Source organism: Penicillium malachiteum (genome assembly GCF_028827825.1).
Source record: "Penicillium malachiteum strain IBT 17515 chromosome Unknown utg000001l:1.0-8184562.0:1.0-8186909.0, whole genome shotgun sequence".
Taxonomy (NCBI): Eukaryota; Fungi; Ascomycota; class Eurotiomycetes; order Eurotiales; family Aspergillaceae; genus Penicillium; species Penicillium malachiteum.
The window spans coordinates 4,502,471-4,517,181 of NW_026643094.1; the positions used below are offsets into that span (position 1 = coordinate 4,502,471).

Consider the following 14,711-nt stretch of genomic DNA (forward strand, 5'->3'; position numbering starts at 1 on the left):
CGGGGATCAAAATGGGGGTTCACGAACCTCTGCTGGTTGACGTAGAGTTCAACAGCAAATTTCCTCAGGCACCGTGGAGGGGTGAGTGGGCTGAGGTAAGCCACGGGGAGCGAGTGACGTTGTACTGGGTACTTATTCCTTATAGTGGACCAGGGGCAATATCTTTGGTATTAGATACATCAGAATTTTATTTATTTATTTTATATTCAAATACATATTGAATTTGTGAGTCAAGGAGATCCATGGATACGAGAAGAATAATGAAGTGAGTCAAATTCAAGTTCAACATTTGAAGTTGCCGTTTACAGCACTTGAGAGTCAACTGCCCAGGTGAAGACTGGAGTATATGTATGTACGTAAGAAGATTCTGCATGATGATCTTGTTCTTTGCTTATTCTGGACAAAGTTATACGAGATTAGTAAGGTGCGTATGTATGATTTTTTAAATATTCAAATATTGGGCAGTTATATCTACCTAGTAGGTGAACAACTCAGAAGACGCTACTATATTATGATAATATGGATATGTGCACTTACTACATATGTACTCTGACTTCCAAGGTTTGTTCTCAGATTCCCACCTATCTTTTCCGGTCTTTATACCATGTCCAGTACACCCCGATCGTAATAAATATCCCCATCAAACCTTCAAAAGGTGCAACTTTGCGCCAGGAGCCACCAGCTCGGTGAAACACGAATGCCGCTAGGAGTCGCCCGGGTATGGCGGCGATCATCATGGGAATATTGTTCTGATAGGCCGCAATGGTCTGACATGTTCCCAGGGCCACCGACGTCAAGCTATTGTTTATGAGTGGAAGATCATATACACATCTCCTTCCACTTGGGCAGATTACCTCATGGCTTGAATGGTTCCAGGATCCAATCCTTGTAAGGGAGAGCCTGTATAGTTGGCGGCGATTTCCGGCCACAGCAGTGTGTATATACCGCTGGCCACTAGCGGGACGGCTTGAAGACCAAAGATATATTGTGATGGGCGAATGTCAAAGCCGATCCGAGAATTTAGAGACATTATGGAAGTATCAAGGTGGTCATGAGGTTAGAAAAGGAGATAAGCGAAAGACTTGCCACAGGTGTAGAGGTTGGGATTAAATTAGGGGGGATTACTGAGTGCTGACATCCCGCTAAGTTATACATACACACCAAGTACTACATAAGGTACATAGGTACAAAGTATATAGACAACTTTTCATAATAAAAACCAGTTGACTTGCTTAAATTTGATTAATTCTTATTTTCCAGTTGACTGTCATTTTCATTACTATCACTATTAACAAACCGAATGCTAATCGGGTCCTTGGTCCCGCTTCCCCCTACAGGAGACTACACTGAATAAAGTCTAGTTCTTCGACTTAGTGACTTAGTCGCATTTAGATGTTTATCTATGGAGTCTCAAAAGTCCAGATTTCCCTACTCCAGATTAAATTTAACGAAAAAGTATGGAGTAAATTAACCACCTTCAACCCTTTTAAACCAGTAAAATCAGTAAAACCAGTAAAACTATGACCTTATCGGGAATCATAGCCCCCCCTCCAACTTGAACCCCACATATGCACAGAGCTCGGTAGCTTGCCTGTTTCTTATCTCTACCCCGACGAAAAGAAACAGGAATTCCCCTTCCGCCCCATTCCCGTATCCCTGTTAGCTCTTGTATATAGGAGATCAGGGTCCTCAATTTCTCTCGGCATTTGAGCTGTTGTAGCACTCAAAATGTCTCAGGAGGAAGATCAACAACAGAGATGGGGCGTGGGTCAGAGCTCCTGGAGAGCCCCAGCACCTAGTTCTTACGACTATGGTCACTTGAGTGAGGACAACCCGATTGTCGAGGCAGAGAACTGGGGTCGGCAAAGGTAAAAGAAAAAAAAAGACAAGCCAAGTTCCTGTCAAGGCGGACCTGAAAATCAATCCCGGAATCGTACGTTAACAGCGCTTTGCAGATCATCATCTTTTTCTCGGCTTCGACAAGCTGGCGGCGTGAATAGTATTGACAATTTCGCTCGCTCATGGCAAAGAGCTGCCTGTTTCCCCGAAGTCCTTCCGCGTCGTTCATCCTTCGTCTCGGTAGACTCCGATGATGAGTTTGCCGTTGCGACGGGAGGGGTCTATGCCCCCCGAATTTCCCGCCCACAAGATGTAGAACGGCATGCGCTCTCGGACGACGAAGATGATGAACAAGATGACGAAGCTCATACCACGAAGACCTACGCGAGCCCCAAACGAGCCCTCCCAACATCTAGCCTCCTGGCCTCTTCTCTATCTAGAAGCTTTGCGACTTCATACGGGACGATCTCCTCACGAGTGAGCGAATCAACACGGCGCAATGCTATCCAGTTACATATCGAGCAGCAGACGCATACAGATGGGTTGGGAGATCCTGATCGGGAACCTCTACTCCTTAAGCATGTGGAGCATGGTGATGGTACACAGGAGGATATCGTGATAGGCCAATCAACTGTTCCTCAAACCGTCTTTAATTCGGTGAATGTGCTTATTGGAATCGGGCTACTCAGTCTGCCACTTGCTTTGAAGCATTCTGGATGGGTACTTGGCCTTGGCTTCCTCATTTACTCGGCTGTGACAACTTCCTATACTGCGAAGATCTTGGCCAAGTGTCTTGACGTGGACCATACCCTCGTTACGTATGCCGATTTGGCTTATATTAGCTTTGGACACCATGCCCGTCTGGTTACTAGTTTCCTCTTCTGTTTAGAATTGCTAGGTGCCTGCGTGGCGTTGGTGGTTCTGTTTCGCGGATAGCTTGTATGCCCTGATTCCTGGACTCAGCATTCTTCAATGGAAGATGGTGTGTGGGTTGGTATTGGTGCCACTGAATTTCTTGCCCTTGCGATTCCTCAGTGTAACCAGTATCTTGGGTATTATATCTTGCACATCGAGTAAGTACGCTCCCAAAGAGGGTAAAAATGTGTTGCTGATGAATTCGCAGTTGTGATCCTTATATGCGTTGATGGTCTGATCAAGCCTGATTCTCCGGGCTCTCTTCAAAAACCTGCGAATACGTTTCTATTCCCTGAGAATTGGGCTACCCTCCCTCTCAGTTTTGGTCTGATCATGTGTAAGGCGATCCCATAATATCCTACTGCATAGACAAAGACTAACTTGAATAGCACCTTGGGGTGGACATGGTGTTTTCCCGAACATCTATCGCGATATGAGACATCCAAAGAAATATGGAAAGAGTCTCAAGGTCACATACTTATTTACAGTAAGAACACCACATAAAAGTGAAGATAACACATTGAAATAATTGCTAAGCAGATTCACAGTTCTCCCTCGACTGCTCCATGGCAATCATTGGCTGGCTCATGTTTGGTGACATCGTACGCGACGAAATCACAGCGAATGTTCTGAGCGTAGATGCTTATCCGCGAGTCATATCTGTCTGTATTATCATCTTCATCTCCATTATCCCACTCAGCAAGGTGCCTTTGAAGTAAGTTTTGTTTTATCTGAACATCCACCACACAGTTTCTGACAAGATACAGCGCCCGTCCTCTAGTAGCCACATTTGAAGTTCTCTGTGGCGTTGGAATTGGGTCACAGTCTTCATATAGACCAGCTGTTCAAGCATTCATCCGAGCACTGGTTCGAGTCTTCACTGTGGCTCTCACCGTTGTACTGGCTGTAGTATTCCCAGAATTCGACAGGATCATGGCCTTCCTCGGCTCTTTCCTGTGTTTCACCATTTGCATCATCTTCCCTTTGGCGTTTTATCTGAAGATATTCGGGAAGGAAATCAGTCCCCGCGAGCGTATCTTGGATTGGTTCCTGCTCATCACTTCCACGATTCTGGCGGCGGTGGGAACCGTCTGGGCATTCCTGCCCGCGGAACTGATCTCGGGAGAGTGATTTCATGTATAGTGTTGAGGAGGGGATGTATGTATTTGAGATTTCTGGCGCATAGTATAACAGAGCCATCAGCTTTCACGCATAATGACAGCAAAATTGTTCCGTGTATGACCAGGATTAAGCATCTCCTTTTTGAAAGCCTGTGGCGAACCTGGCCCCGTATGGTTCCATAATTGATAGATCAGCTTGTTTGTACGCCTGCTCTGTGCAAGCTCGAAGCCCAGACTTGATAAGATGGCAAGAAGCCGATCTTCTGTGAGATAACGTGAGTTGTCCACACAGGCCACTGGCAGTACAAGGAAGAGAGTTGGTGGAAGTGAAATGGGACATTCAGCTGTCAAGAATTGGACACAGCGGCTGAGCATATCACCGCGACCCACAGGGTCGGGAACATAGTTGAGCACCAATGAAAGACTGATGACGTGGAACCTCTCATCTTCTGTAGATGGCAATGGCCGTTCCATGAAATCTTGCTTCAAGATACCTGGCTCTTGAGAGTTCAGGTCGATCCGCGAAACATCCAGGGAAGGAGTTCTGGAGCAGGCATTCTTCGTACTTAATGCGCCAACTTCAAGGACTCGCAACTTGGGCAATGTTGATTTCCACTCCTTGAGCTGCGGCTTGATCCAGTCTATCAGAGTCTTACTGGAATCGCCGCCTCGCTCGCCAGATTGGCCCAACTTGCTAGCAACCTGGTAACTTTCCAAGCCGCCTCGAGCTTCAATCTGAGCATTGATACTGCTTGCAAGAGCCTCGTCTCCTGCTTTCTCAGCCTGTGCCTTAGCCTTAAGGAGTTGGTGGTGAGAGCGGATCAGAGTCCGGGTAGCCTTGGCTGATAGAGCAGCATGGTTGGATTTTGCGACTGTCCGCGGTCGAGTACTGGAAAGTAGACCGGGACGTTGCCGACGCTTCGAGGGCATTATGTATTTCTTTTTCTAGAACAAAAGAACAAAAATAAACCCCAATTAGATTGACATGAACATTATCGCTATATTTTATTGATATAAAATAAAAATAAAAGAAATCGAATGCGGAGGGTGACTAAGCCGGGATAAGTCAGCAATCACCTGACCCACAGAGTGGTAGGGTTTTCGCTTAGCGAAGCCACTTTGAATTGTTCGACTCTTGACACTGCGACAATCATCACGACAGCGGAGACGACAGCCATGGCCCCTACCACCAAGCAAGGTATGTTCTGATGCCATCGGATTGTTATTTGAAATACCCAATTGCGAATTTGCGACGAAATTGTGTGTCGGACGGAGATTGTGGGAGGAGTGACAATATTTCAATATTGCATCAAAAAAGTTTCCCCGAGAAAAAAAAGAGACTGTACAACAAGAGCTGGGAAGATCAAGAGACCACCGGAGAACATTCACCACTATCGACACTTGCGACTTTCATCCGAACGAAAAAAAAAAAAGGAAAAGAAAAAAAACTTCCTTTGTGCATCTCTTGATCTTTTCGAGCCACACAATCTCTCTGTCTCCGACCACACCGAATCGCAAATTCTCGATCTCGCGCACGCCACGCAAATATGACCGTGAAACTGACCGAGATTACTACAGCCGGCAAAGCCAATGCTGCCGCCAAGGCAGTCGTGAAGGGTGCTTCCGTACGTTGAAACCGAAATCAATGAATTATCACACCACCTGCAAATACTAATTCCCCACACAGCTTCACAAGTCCCGCAAGGTTCGCACCTCGACCACCTTCCACCGCCCCAAGACCCTCCAGCTCTCGCGGTCCCCCAAGTACCCCCGTGTGTCGATCCCCCACCAGCCCGTTCTCGACGCCCACAAGATCGTTCTCTACCCTCTGAACACTGAGAGCGCCATGAAGAAGATCGAGGAGAACAACACCCTCGTCTTCATCGTTGATGTCAAGGCCAACAAGCGCCAGATCAAGGGTGCTCTTAAGAAGCTGTACGACGTTGACTGTGTCAAGATCAACACCCTGGTCCGGTAAGTTAGCTATGGAAAAAAAAGTTGGAATGAGTGAAGGATCTGGGCTAACGTTTTCCAACAGCCCCGACGGTTCCAAGAAGGCTTTCGCCCGGTTGACCGCTGACGTTGATGCTCTCGACATCGCCGCCACCAAGCTGGCTATCGTCTAAGGGTAATGGGATTTCTTTGGGTTTGGGCGAACTTTGTTTTCCACCGCGGTGATTCTCTATACCAGCCAGTTCCTTGGCTGTGTGTGCAGCAACGAGGGCTGAATGATTAAAAAAGAACATTTTCGAACGATCATACAACGGTTCTTGTAGAATATGGTAGTGGGTAGAATGGCTGAAGCCTGTAATGACTATGGCTTATGGTTTTATGAATAGCTCAACCTGAGAGTATTGGTATAATGTAATAGCCAGGCCTGGATCCGTCTATGTCCAAGTCTCACATGCACTTAGTATGACCTGAGTAAAGCACTAAAGTACTGCCCAGGTGAGCTTGACCCACCAGTTCACCGTCAACGGAACTTGAACTTCTATGCTATGAGTATACAATAATGAATCCGAGTCTGTGTACAATGGACTTTGATGTCGTAGCCTCTACATACTACCATTCTACATAGATGTCGACAACAGACCCAATACTACGTAGGTACCAATCTGGACAATTGCCAGAGCTATCGACCTGTACCTGTATAATGACAAGTTATGGTATAATAGAAATTCGTGCATTTTGAACCTAGTATACAAGCGACTCTGAAATCTACAAAGTAGATAATAACCCAAGAATCGAATTAGAGGAGTACAACAGCATTTCGAGTTCAAATCTCAAAGAAAGCTGTAACCTGCGTGGAAGATAACCAATCGTTCGATTCGATTCGATTACCGGACGCCACGGATGAATGTCGGAGATGTAGGAAGGCGGAAAAGTAGAGGAGAGATGAGATGCGAGATAGGGTGGTGATTTAGTGACCACGCATATTCTCCAAGTGCTTCAGAATACCCATCTGGGTATCCATCCACCGATCAACACAGTTCTGTGCACAGGCTTCTTCGGTACGGTCGAGGGTCTTGGAGGTAATCTTGCCGGTGACGCACTTCTTCCAGCAAACGTCGTTGAGCTGGTGGACCACTATATTAAGCTTTAGTAAAATTTTCAAGTGAGGCATTGGGAAGCTGAATTGATTCAATGCAGAGTGTAGAGCTCTTGCTTCTTAGGTGGTTACATACTCTGCTGAATGTTGGACTTCTGAGCCTCATTGGCAAGGATCTGGTTCAATTCCTTCTTATCGGCATCATTGAGCTTAGAGAGCTCTGAGGCAGTCTGAGGATCCATTTTGGTGAGAATGTGATGAAAGGGAGGAGAGGTGATGGCTGTGATTATATGACTATATGATAGAGTATCCATGGGGAATTGAGATGCGCGCAAATTCCAAGGCGGTGACAACCGGCACAAAAATGACGATTCGCGCGGCGTTGAAAGCTGAATATCTCTCTTTTTCTTTCTTCCAAGGTTTCTCCACCCTGATTTCATTTTATTCAAAGCTGTGTTTCTTCTTCGATTGTTTTTTCCCCTGGGAATCTCCTTGATAAGTCGTCATCATGCCTCCTATCCGTACAGCCCGAAACCGCAAACCACCACCAGCTGGCTTCGAAGACTTAGAAGATACCTTACTGGAATTCAGTAATAAGATGAAAGATGCTGAGAATGAGCCTCATGAGGGAAAGAAGAAGTATGAGGTTCTTTGGCCGATTTTTCAAATTAGCCATCAACGTATGTGCAAGCTTGTGCCCCTCATCTCCCCGCCATATTACACTCGGATCCTTGAGACTGTAGATACTGACATGGACGGCTAGGCTCCCGATACATCTACGATCTCTATTATGAGAAAGAAGCTATCTCGAAACATTTATATGACTGGTTATTGAAGAATAAATATGCCGATGCGAATCTGATTGCGAAGTGGAAGAAGCAGGGCTATGAGAAGGTGTGTAGATGTACTTGGGTTGGGTACACCAGATGGCCATTCCTTGGGTTTGGTGAACTGGTTCTTGTACACTCCTATGATACCTGAACATTGGTATGGATTGTTACTAACCATTCCTAGTTATGCTGTCTTCGATGCGTTCAGACGAAAGAGACAAATTTCAACTCTACCTGTATCTGCCGTGTGCCCAAAGCCCAACTGAAAGAAGATCAGAGCATTCAGTGTGTTAGCTGTGGTTGTCACGGATGCTCCAGCAGCGATTAGGCTATGGATATTATGAGGTTATTACTTCGTGAGACGAGGATTTCTTTTCTCTAAACCAGTCTGGAAAATGGCGTTTTGGGTTGCATTGGTACATGTCTTTTTTTTTCGTTTCCCTCTTACTAGATGATTGTTATTACCATCTAAATCAGATACCCTCAATTACAGGAGAACTTCATTGTAGACAAGAATCAATATTTCAAATTTACTACACTAATGCCATGCGCCTGCCCTTCCACAGGGCAATAAAAGAATAAGATCCCAACCCCGATAATCCCGAGTCATGAAAAACCATCGCTTGCTCATGTACATCTTAGCATCGTCATTAAGGTCGTAACCAGGCCATCCTGGGCTCGGTGGTAAAAGGACAATCAGAACCAGCGCTATGGCGCAGCCCCAAGAAACTCCCAAACAAAAACACCACCCAACCGAATCCTGGTGACATCCAGAAAATACCAACTCCGTGGTCCAGAACGCAGGAATAAAGTGAAACAGAATAACGCAGAGCTCAGATCGAGCCAAAAGATACACCCAATGTATAGCAAAGGGGGAGACAACAAAAAGAATAAAACAGAAATCGCCTAAGTAACACATCAACGCATGGGATTCGGATAGAGACATTTGGTTCGATAATCCGAGAATGAATAACATTAAGTCACATCCAAAATAGAATTGGGTCAGACTTAGAAAAGAGTAGTGTTGCGACTACTCAACTGGGGACGTGAGTGGAACGTCTTAGGTTTCAACAAGTCATGTTGAGGTTGTCCAATCTTTTGGAACCCCTGCAGGAGATCAACTCCGTCTACTTCGCCAGAGCTGTCATTGCTCTCATCAAAAAGGTGGAACGAGAAAAAATCGTCCTGAGTTGTCTCGCCAATGCGGCCAATCTCAGGTAGCTTGGAAGGGGATTCCGGAAAGATGGCGGACTTGGAACGAGGCATAGAAGGCGCGCCGACTCGACTGTTCACACTGGCCAAGGTGATGTCGGTGAGAGCAGTGCTTCCATCATCGGTGCGTTGGCGTTTCGTGGAACGCTTCTCAGGCGAGCCATACGCAGCAGATGAGACGGGGTCAGTGGCTGAATCGGCGAATACATCAAAACTCGTATGGAAGTGATCGTGTGGTGTATAACTCTCATCATGAAGATTGAAAGCAGGACTCCAAGGCAGGTCATCTGTCAATCCCAGATGCTTGATGGGTGAGTTGACCATCTGCTGGATCTTGCGACGATGGTTTCGAAGATTGGTATTAGGGGAGACTGAAGGTGGAGGCTTGGCTGGCTTCTTGAATTTGATAACCGGAGTCAATGGTGGAGGAAGCATACTGACATATGCTCCTCGAAGCGGCGAAGAGCCAACCAGTGTGCTAGGATCCTTGCGAGTGGGAGGCTGACGAGGACTCATATCATGCGACGAACTGCGGATTCGCGCAATTTCCTCCTCGGCACGACCACGCTTGATACGTGGGGGCTCGATATCGAGATCTGATGTCAAGATATGACTAGCCTTATTCGGCCGCAAGGCAGATGATTCCAAGGAGGAGAAGTAACCACTGTCGTTCAAGGTAATAGACTTGCGCTTTCGTGGACGTGGAGCCGGTGTGGGGCCCTGAGTAGGAGTGGGAGGGGTTCCTGGGCGAGAGAAGCGAGGGGGAGCAACTGGGGGAGAAGATCGAATAGCCTGAGGTGGAGAAGAGCGCAAGGGTGCTTGATTATGGTGGCGGGGGTGAACAGGCGCATGGACGCCCTCGTCCGCATCATCCTGTAAAGCAGGATCAGATGCAGGTAAAGTGGCATCGGACGACAAGTCATCATTCTGCGGAGAGACTTGGGGAGGAGGTGGCGCTGGACGGTGGCGGGGATGGTGGTTGTGATTATTATGACTAGGTTGATGATGTTGGTGGGGGTGAAGAGGTGGGGGAGGAACCATCCAGGTCGTCGTTGTTGCGCTTTGCGGCTGTGGGATCAGATCTCGCGGAGGAACCGCAGGGAGAGGTAGGCTTGACATTGTGGCGCGTCGAACTTGCTTATCCTTAAGAAACTGAAACTCCATCCCAGAGTCAATCGCCCAGTAGTTGCCCTTGCCCGGGTCATCCTTAGGGCGCTCTTGTTTAATGAAGGCTTTGTTCAAGCTGAGATTGTGCCGAATGCTGTTCTGCCAGCCGGGATCGCTATTCTTGTAATACGAGAATGTATCTGAGATCCATTTGTAAATCTGTGCCAAGGTCAAGCGTCGATTTGGCGCGCGAAGGATCGACATGCCAATCAATGTCGCATAACTATAAGGCGGCTTGGTGCCATCATCCTCAATGGGCGGCATCTCATGAGGCTCCGGCAATTGATGAAACGGGCTTTCTTCGCGTCGCTGCTTCTTCACAGGCCGCTCTTTTAATGGCGCGGCATCCATGAGGGTTCGTTTCATTGGAAGAATCTTCGCATCATAGGAAGGTTCGGGAAAGTCAGCAAAGCTGCCATTGGAGGGGTCCTCGGGATGAATGTTTTCTTTTGAAGATTGAGGATTGATACTGGAGAAGGTAGTGAAGAGGGCCGACTGCGGCATCGAGGGGTGAGGTTGAGAGTAGATAGAGAAGGGAGGTTTCTTTGTTGGAGAGTCGGTAGTAAACATGGGAGCCACCGGAGCAGAGATGGGAACGAAACCGAGTTTTCGCCCAGGATATGAGCCCTGGGTGGGCAAAGGTTTTGTCGGCGATGGCCTGTGCGGGCCCCGGGACAGCGGATTGAATGAGTTTTCAATGGGCTGCAGTGGTAGCGGTGAGGGTTGGAGAAGCGGCTGCGATTTGATCGCTGCTGCAGATGGGCCCAGTACCGAAGAATTGTGCGCAGAGGGCGCAGGACGCGTCGATCCCATAATCTAGATAGACACAATGGTGACAGGAAGTGGTCGACAACCAGTTGCGACCATATGACGCGTCGTAAACAACGTTCAACGCGATTCCTCTCCGTTCTTTGATCGCAACAAAGCCGGGGGATAGCGGACCCGACGGAGTCAGCGCCCGAAAGTGATGTGACGGCGTGCAGAAACTTCCTGTTGAGCCAATCAGAGACTCAAAGAGGAGTGTGATCAGCCAGCCTCAGGCCGTCATGCAGCCCGACCAGTCGAGTTGGCAAGCGTTGGGCCCCCAGGCGCTAAGACGGCTCAAAACACGTCCAAGAGGAGCCGAGCGAATCAGGCTTGTATTTGCGAGTGGAATCACCACGAGTTTCCCGAGATTCGTAGATTTTTTTTTACAGGAATCAATTTTTTTTTTCAGTGGGGAGAAATATCCACGGGACGAAGTTGAACTTGAACTGGAAGTTGAAGCTGTAAAGATAAATTGATTGAAGGGATAAAAGCTGATTCTGTGCAGGAATGGTGGTTGGAAACCGGTTTTACTCCGTGTAGAGGAAGGCGAGAGGGGGGGGGGGAAGGAGAGATACCAAGGATGGATTCCCAGAACTGGATATGAGGACCCTTTTGTCTCCCCTCGATGGTTCACCTATGAATAAGTCTTTCTTTCAGGTGGATTAAAAGACCCTCGAGGTGGGGGGAGAGGAAGGATGATAGATGGTCTTGTACTGGAGTAAGATGTAGTAAGCTGGTACCGCCTCTTCCGAATACTGGTATTGTAGTGGTAATCACGCGAACGCGTCACGCGTTTTAGTATGTTAAACTAAGTAATTTATGATGTAAAACCCTGACAATACAATCTGATCCAGACCGATCTCATGTACAGGAAGGGATTAGATTGGCCCTTACTCTTTTTCTTCTTACATTCTAATCGTTAAAGATCGACAATTTATGCAACGCTAATGAAGGATCCACTGATTCTCCTACTAAGCCATATCCAATTGATTTACGATCAATACGTGGATATGGTCATCTTTTCACTACTTCAACACCAATCGTTTTCCTAATTTTTTAAATTTTTTTTCTAATTTGTTTTTTTAAATTTTTTACTCTTCTATCTATAAAGTCCAGAGTACAATTTCTGATCAATATTCTTGACACCTTTCACTCTTCACTGGAATGCGGATGTAACTGAGACCACTCATCCCTTGCTCGTCCTTCCTCTCCCTAGAATCCGACATTATTCAATCTTGCCTCGAGGAGCCCTGGATTATCGAGGAACGTTAAAACTTTATCGAGTTCAAATCATGGTTTCAGGAACAGGCACTATGCCCTTGCAGAGATCAATCGGATTTCATGTAGTATGTCATGTATGAATTCAATCATGAAACGATTTCTATAATCATAAAGCAGAACGCCAAGTCCATGCTGCGAACAAAAAGACAAGAATAAATCCAACCAGATGGATGCGAGGGTTCTCAGCTCTTCAATTATAGAAGAACTAGGGGAGCTATGAGCCTCGTCGCGAATCAAAGGGGCAATGCACGCCAAATTTTGTCTATCATCCCGGGAACAAGAAATAGGACATGAGGGAAAAGAGAAGATGAAGAAGAAAGAAAAATAGAACCGAGAAAAAAAGAACAATAACCGGCCCAAAGGGATATCACAAATGACAATGCACTTTTCGACTCAAAAGGTCTACTCCAGGAAAGTGAACATGCTAGTATGAATGATGTTCAGGGCGCGATCGGCATCCCGCTCTTCGATGACGCACGAGATGTTGATTTCACTTGCACCTGCAGGGGATTAGTTTCAAGGGTCCATGTGAGGGGTATAACGGGGAAGCGGGTCTTCAAACTAACCTTGCGAGATCATCTCGATATTCACATTATTCTCGCCAAGAGTGGTGAACATGCGCCCGGCCACCCCTACCATATTCTTCATCTGCCTGCCTACCAAGCTGAGAATAGCCATCTCGGGAATAATATCCACCATGCCATACTTGCTCAAATCATTCAATGCACCCTTCAGGTCATCATCAATGACTTGATAATCATCCCGTCCATTACCATTTAGCAACGGCATCTCGGAATGCAGTGCCATGGACACATGGACCTCGCTGGTCGAGATCAAGTCAATGGAAAGGCGCCACTTATCCAAGACGGAGAAGATTCCCGCAAAGAAACCATGCGAGAGGGACCGCTTATTAGAGTGAACGTTGATCACCAGGATCTTGTGCTTAATGGTCACCGCAGTTGGTCGCTTTGGCTTCTGCGCTATGCTGGGACTGCGAGTGCGGAACAATCTCGGATCATGACCCGGAGTACGAGTGAGTTCTGCAGCTGAGTCGGGGAAGATGACGGTGCCCCGGTTCTTGGGATTCATCACATTCTTAATCCGAATGGGAATCTTCGCCCGGATGACCTGCTCCATGGTGAAGGGGTGAATGACCTCCGATCCATAGAAGGTCAATTCGGCGGCCTCGGCCGGGGTGATAGTAGGAAGGAGACGGGCAGTTGGCACCTTGCGAGGATCCGCAGTGAAGATACCATCCACTTCCTTCCAGACCTGGAGTTCCTTGGCGTGAGTTCCCACTGCCACGAGGGCTGCACACAGATCTGTGTAACCACGGCCCACCTGATCTAGCAGGCCGCCGGGAATAGTACCAAAGTATCCAGTCACTACTGGGACTCGGTGACCACAGGCCTCGATCTTTTTGCCCAGGTTGGCGGCCAGGCTATTATAGAAGTCCTGGTCGAGACCATGGGCACCAATAGGGAAATCAATTATATCCGCCAAGTCCACATATTGTGAATCCACTCCACGGTCCTGCAGGAACGCAGCCATCAGTCGACAGCTCAATTTCTCACCGGCACTCATGATCTTGTCGACGCAACGAGAAGTGATCTCGCCGAGGGTCTGGGCAGCCTCGAGGACCTTGAGGACTCGCTCGCATTCGGCATTGATATCGGCCACCACTTGCTCTTTGAGGTCCACCGATTTCAATTGTTCCTGAGCGACCTGGACGTGTTCCAGTCGGACGGCCTCGACTAAGGTGAGGTATTCCCGAGATTGTGAGTTTTCGGCATCGCGTGCGGCCCGAAGTAACCTATTGGAGTGTGTTAGAAGACTGAACCTTGAAGGCCATATGGAGTGCACATTGGAGTCGAGGTTTGGTAATCCTTGAAGGCCCAATGGTATAATCTGCGATTCAATGAACATGACTCACCTATTTGTTGTACCCTCTGCTTTGGTGGAACTACTTCTGGCTGAGCAGACAACAGCGACTCGGCTATCAGCGAGACTCGGTCTGAGAAGCAAGTTAGTTTTGATCATGTAAATATGCATACTCTGCTCGGGCACGCATTGCATTACGCAGACAGGGAAGGACGTACTGAACGACTTGCTCAATAATGTTAAGAGCAAACTTGCCAACACTTGTACCGCCGAACTTCTGCACCACCCAATTACTATGTAATGCCGGAGCAGGCAATGAATCTGAAAGAGAAGCCATGGCCAATGTCACCAGTAAAGACAAGGAGAGGTCAACATAGGACCATGGAGGGGGGGGGGGGTTATAGCGAAAGCGGAGGGAAGTGGGCCAGATGCGGCAATTTACTTTTTTTTTTCTGCCGGGATGAGTCAACATGGGTCCTCACTATAATTTTACTATGTATTTCACTACCATAGGTAAATACCACTCAATATGAGCAAAAATCTGACTTTCCGCTTTGGGTTTTTCCGCTTTCCTTTTTTTGCCCCTATGTCGGAGGAATTTAAACCAAT

General features: G+C 47.4%; 8 protein-coding genes across 8 annotated transcripts; 3 read left to right on the plus strand and 5 right to left on the minus strand.

Moving 5' to 3' along the window:
- Positions 1-850: 850 nt before the first annotated feature.
- N7483_001714 (uncharacterized protein) lies at positions 851-1,030 on the minus strand (the record flags this gene model as incomplete). The annotated part of the gene is made up of 1 exon (XM_057085151.1): positions 851-1,030. One exon carries the CDS (start codon positions 1,028-1,030, stop codon positions 851-853), a length of 180 nt encoding a protein of 59 aa, XP_056951300.1.
- A 698-nt stretch (positions 1,031-1,728) lies between these two features.
- N7483_001715 (putative transporter) lies at positions 1,729-3,885 on the plus strand (the record flags this gene model as incomplete). Its single annotated transcript, XM_057085152.1, has 7 exons — positions 1,729-1,868; positions 1,956-2,745; positions 2,803-2,875; positions 2,963-3,091; positions 3,144-3,241; positions 3,303-3,469; positions 3,522-3,885. The coding sequence occupies 7 exons, from the start codon at positions 1,729-1,731 to the stop codon at positions 3,883-3,885; spliced, it is 1,761 nt and encodes a 586-aa protein (XP_056951301.1).
- A 68-nt stretch (positions 3,886-3,953) lies between these two features.
- On the minus strand, positions 3,954-4,805 carry N7483_001716 (25S rRNA (adenine2142-N1)-methyltransferase; the record flags this gene model as incomplete). Its single annotated transcript, XM_057085153.1, has 1 exon — positions 3,954-4,805. One exon carries the CDS (start codon positions 4,803-4,805, stop codon positions 3,954-3,956), a length of 852 nt encoding a protein of 283 aa, XP_056951302.1.
- A 617-nt stretch (positions 4,806-5,422) lies between these two features.
- N7483_001717 (60S ribosomal protein uL23) lies at positions 5,423-6,001 on the plus strand (the record flags this gene model as incomplete). Its single annotated transcript, XM_057085154.1, has 3 exons — positions 5,423-5,500; positions 5,563-5,849; positions 5,914-6,001. 3 exons carry the CDS (start codon positions 5,423-5,425, stop codon positions 5,999-6,001), a joined length of 453 nt encoding a protein of 150 aa, XP_056951303.1.
- Positions 6,002-6,795: 794 nt separating this feature from the next.
- On the minus strand, positions 6,796-7,166 carry N7483_001718 (Tim10/DDP family zinc finger protein; the record flags this gene model as incomplete). Its single annotated transcript, XM_057085155.1, has 2 exons — positions 6,796-6,962; positions 7,061-7,166. The coding sequence occupies 2 exons, from the start codon at positions 7,164-7,166 to the stop codon at positions 6,796-6,798; spliced, it is 273 nt and encodes a 90-aa protein (XP_056951304.1).
- A 266-nt stretch (positions 7,167-7,432) lies between these two features.
- N7483_001719 (BUD31 family protein) lies at positions 7,433-8,082 on the plus strand (the record flags this gene model as incomplete). Its single annotated transcript, XM_057085156.1, has 3 exons — positions 7,433-7,604; positions 7,688-7,818; positions 7,939-8,082. 3 exons carry the CDS (start codon positions 7,433-7,435, stop codon positions 8,080-8,082), a joined length of 447 nt encoding a protein of 148 aa, XP_056951305.1.
- A 680-nt stretch (positions 8,083-8,762) lies between these two features.
- On the minus strand, positions 8,763-10,946 carry N7483_001720 (forkhead box transcription factor; the record flags this gene model as incomplete). The annotated part of the gene is made up of 1 exon (XM_057085157.1): positions 8,763-10,946. The coding sequence occupies one exon, from the start codon at positions 10,944-10,946 to the stop codon at positions 8,763-8,765; it is 2,184 nt and encodes a 727-aa protein (XP_056951306.1).
- A 1,677-nt stretch (positions 10,947-12,623) lies between these two features.
- Positions 12,624-14,439, minus strand: N7483_001721 (aspartate kinase; the record flags this gene model as incomplete). The annotated part of the gene is made up of 4 exons (XM_057085158.1): positions 12,624-12,721; positions 12,788-14,034; positions 14,155-14,235; positions 14,321-14,439. 4 exons carry the CDS (start codon positions 14,437-14,439, stop codon positions 12,624-12,626), a joined length of 1,545 nt encoding a protein of 514 aa, XP_056951307.1.
- Positions 14,440-14,711: the final 272 nt, after the last annotated feature.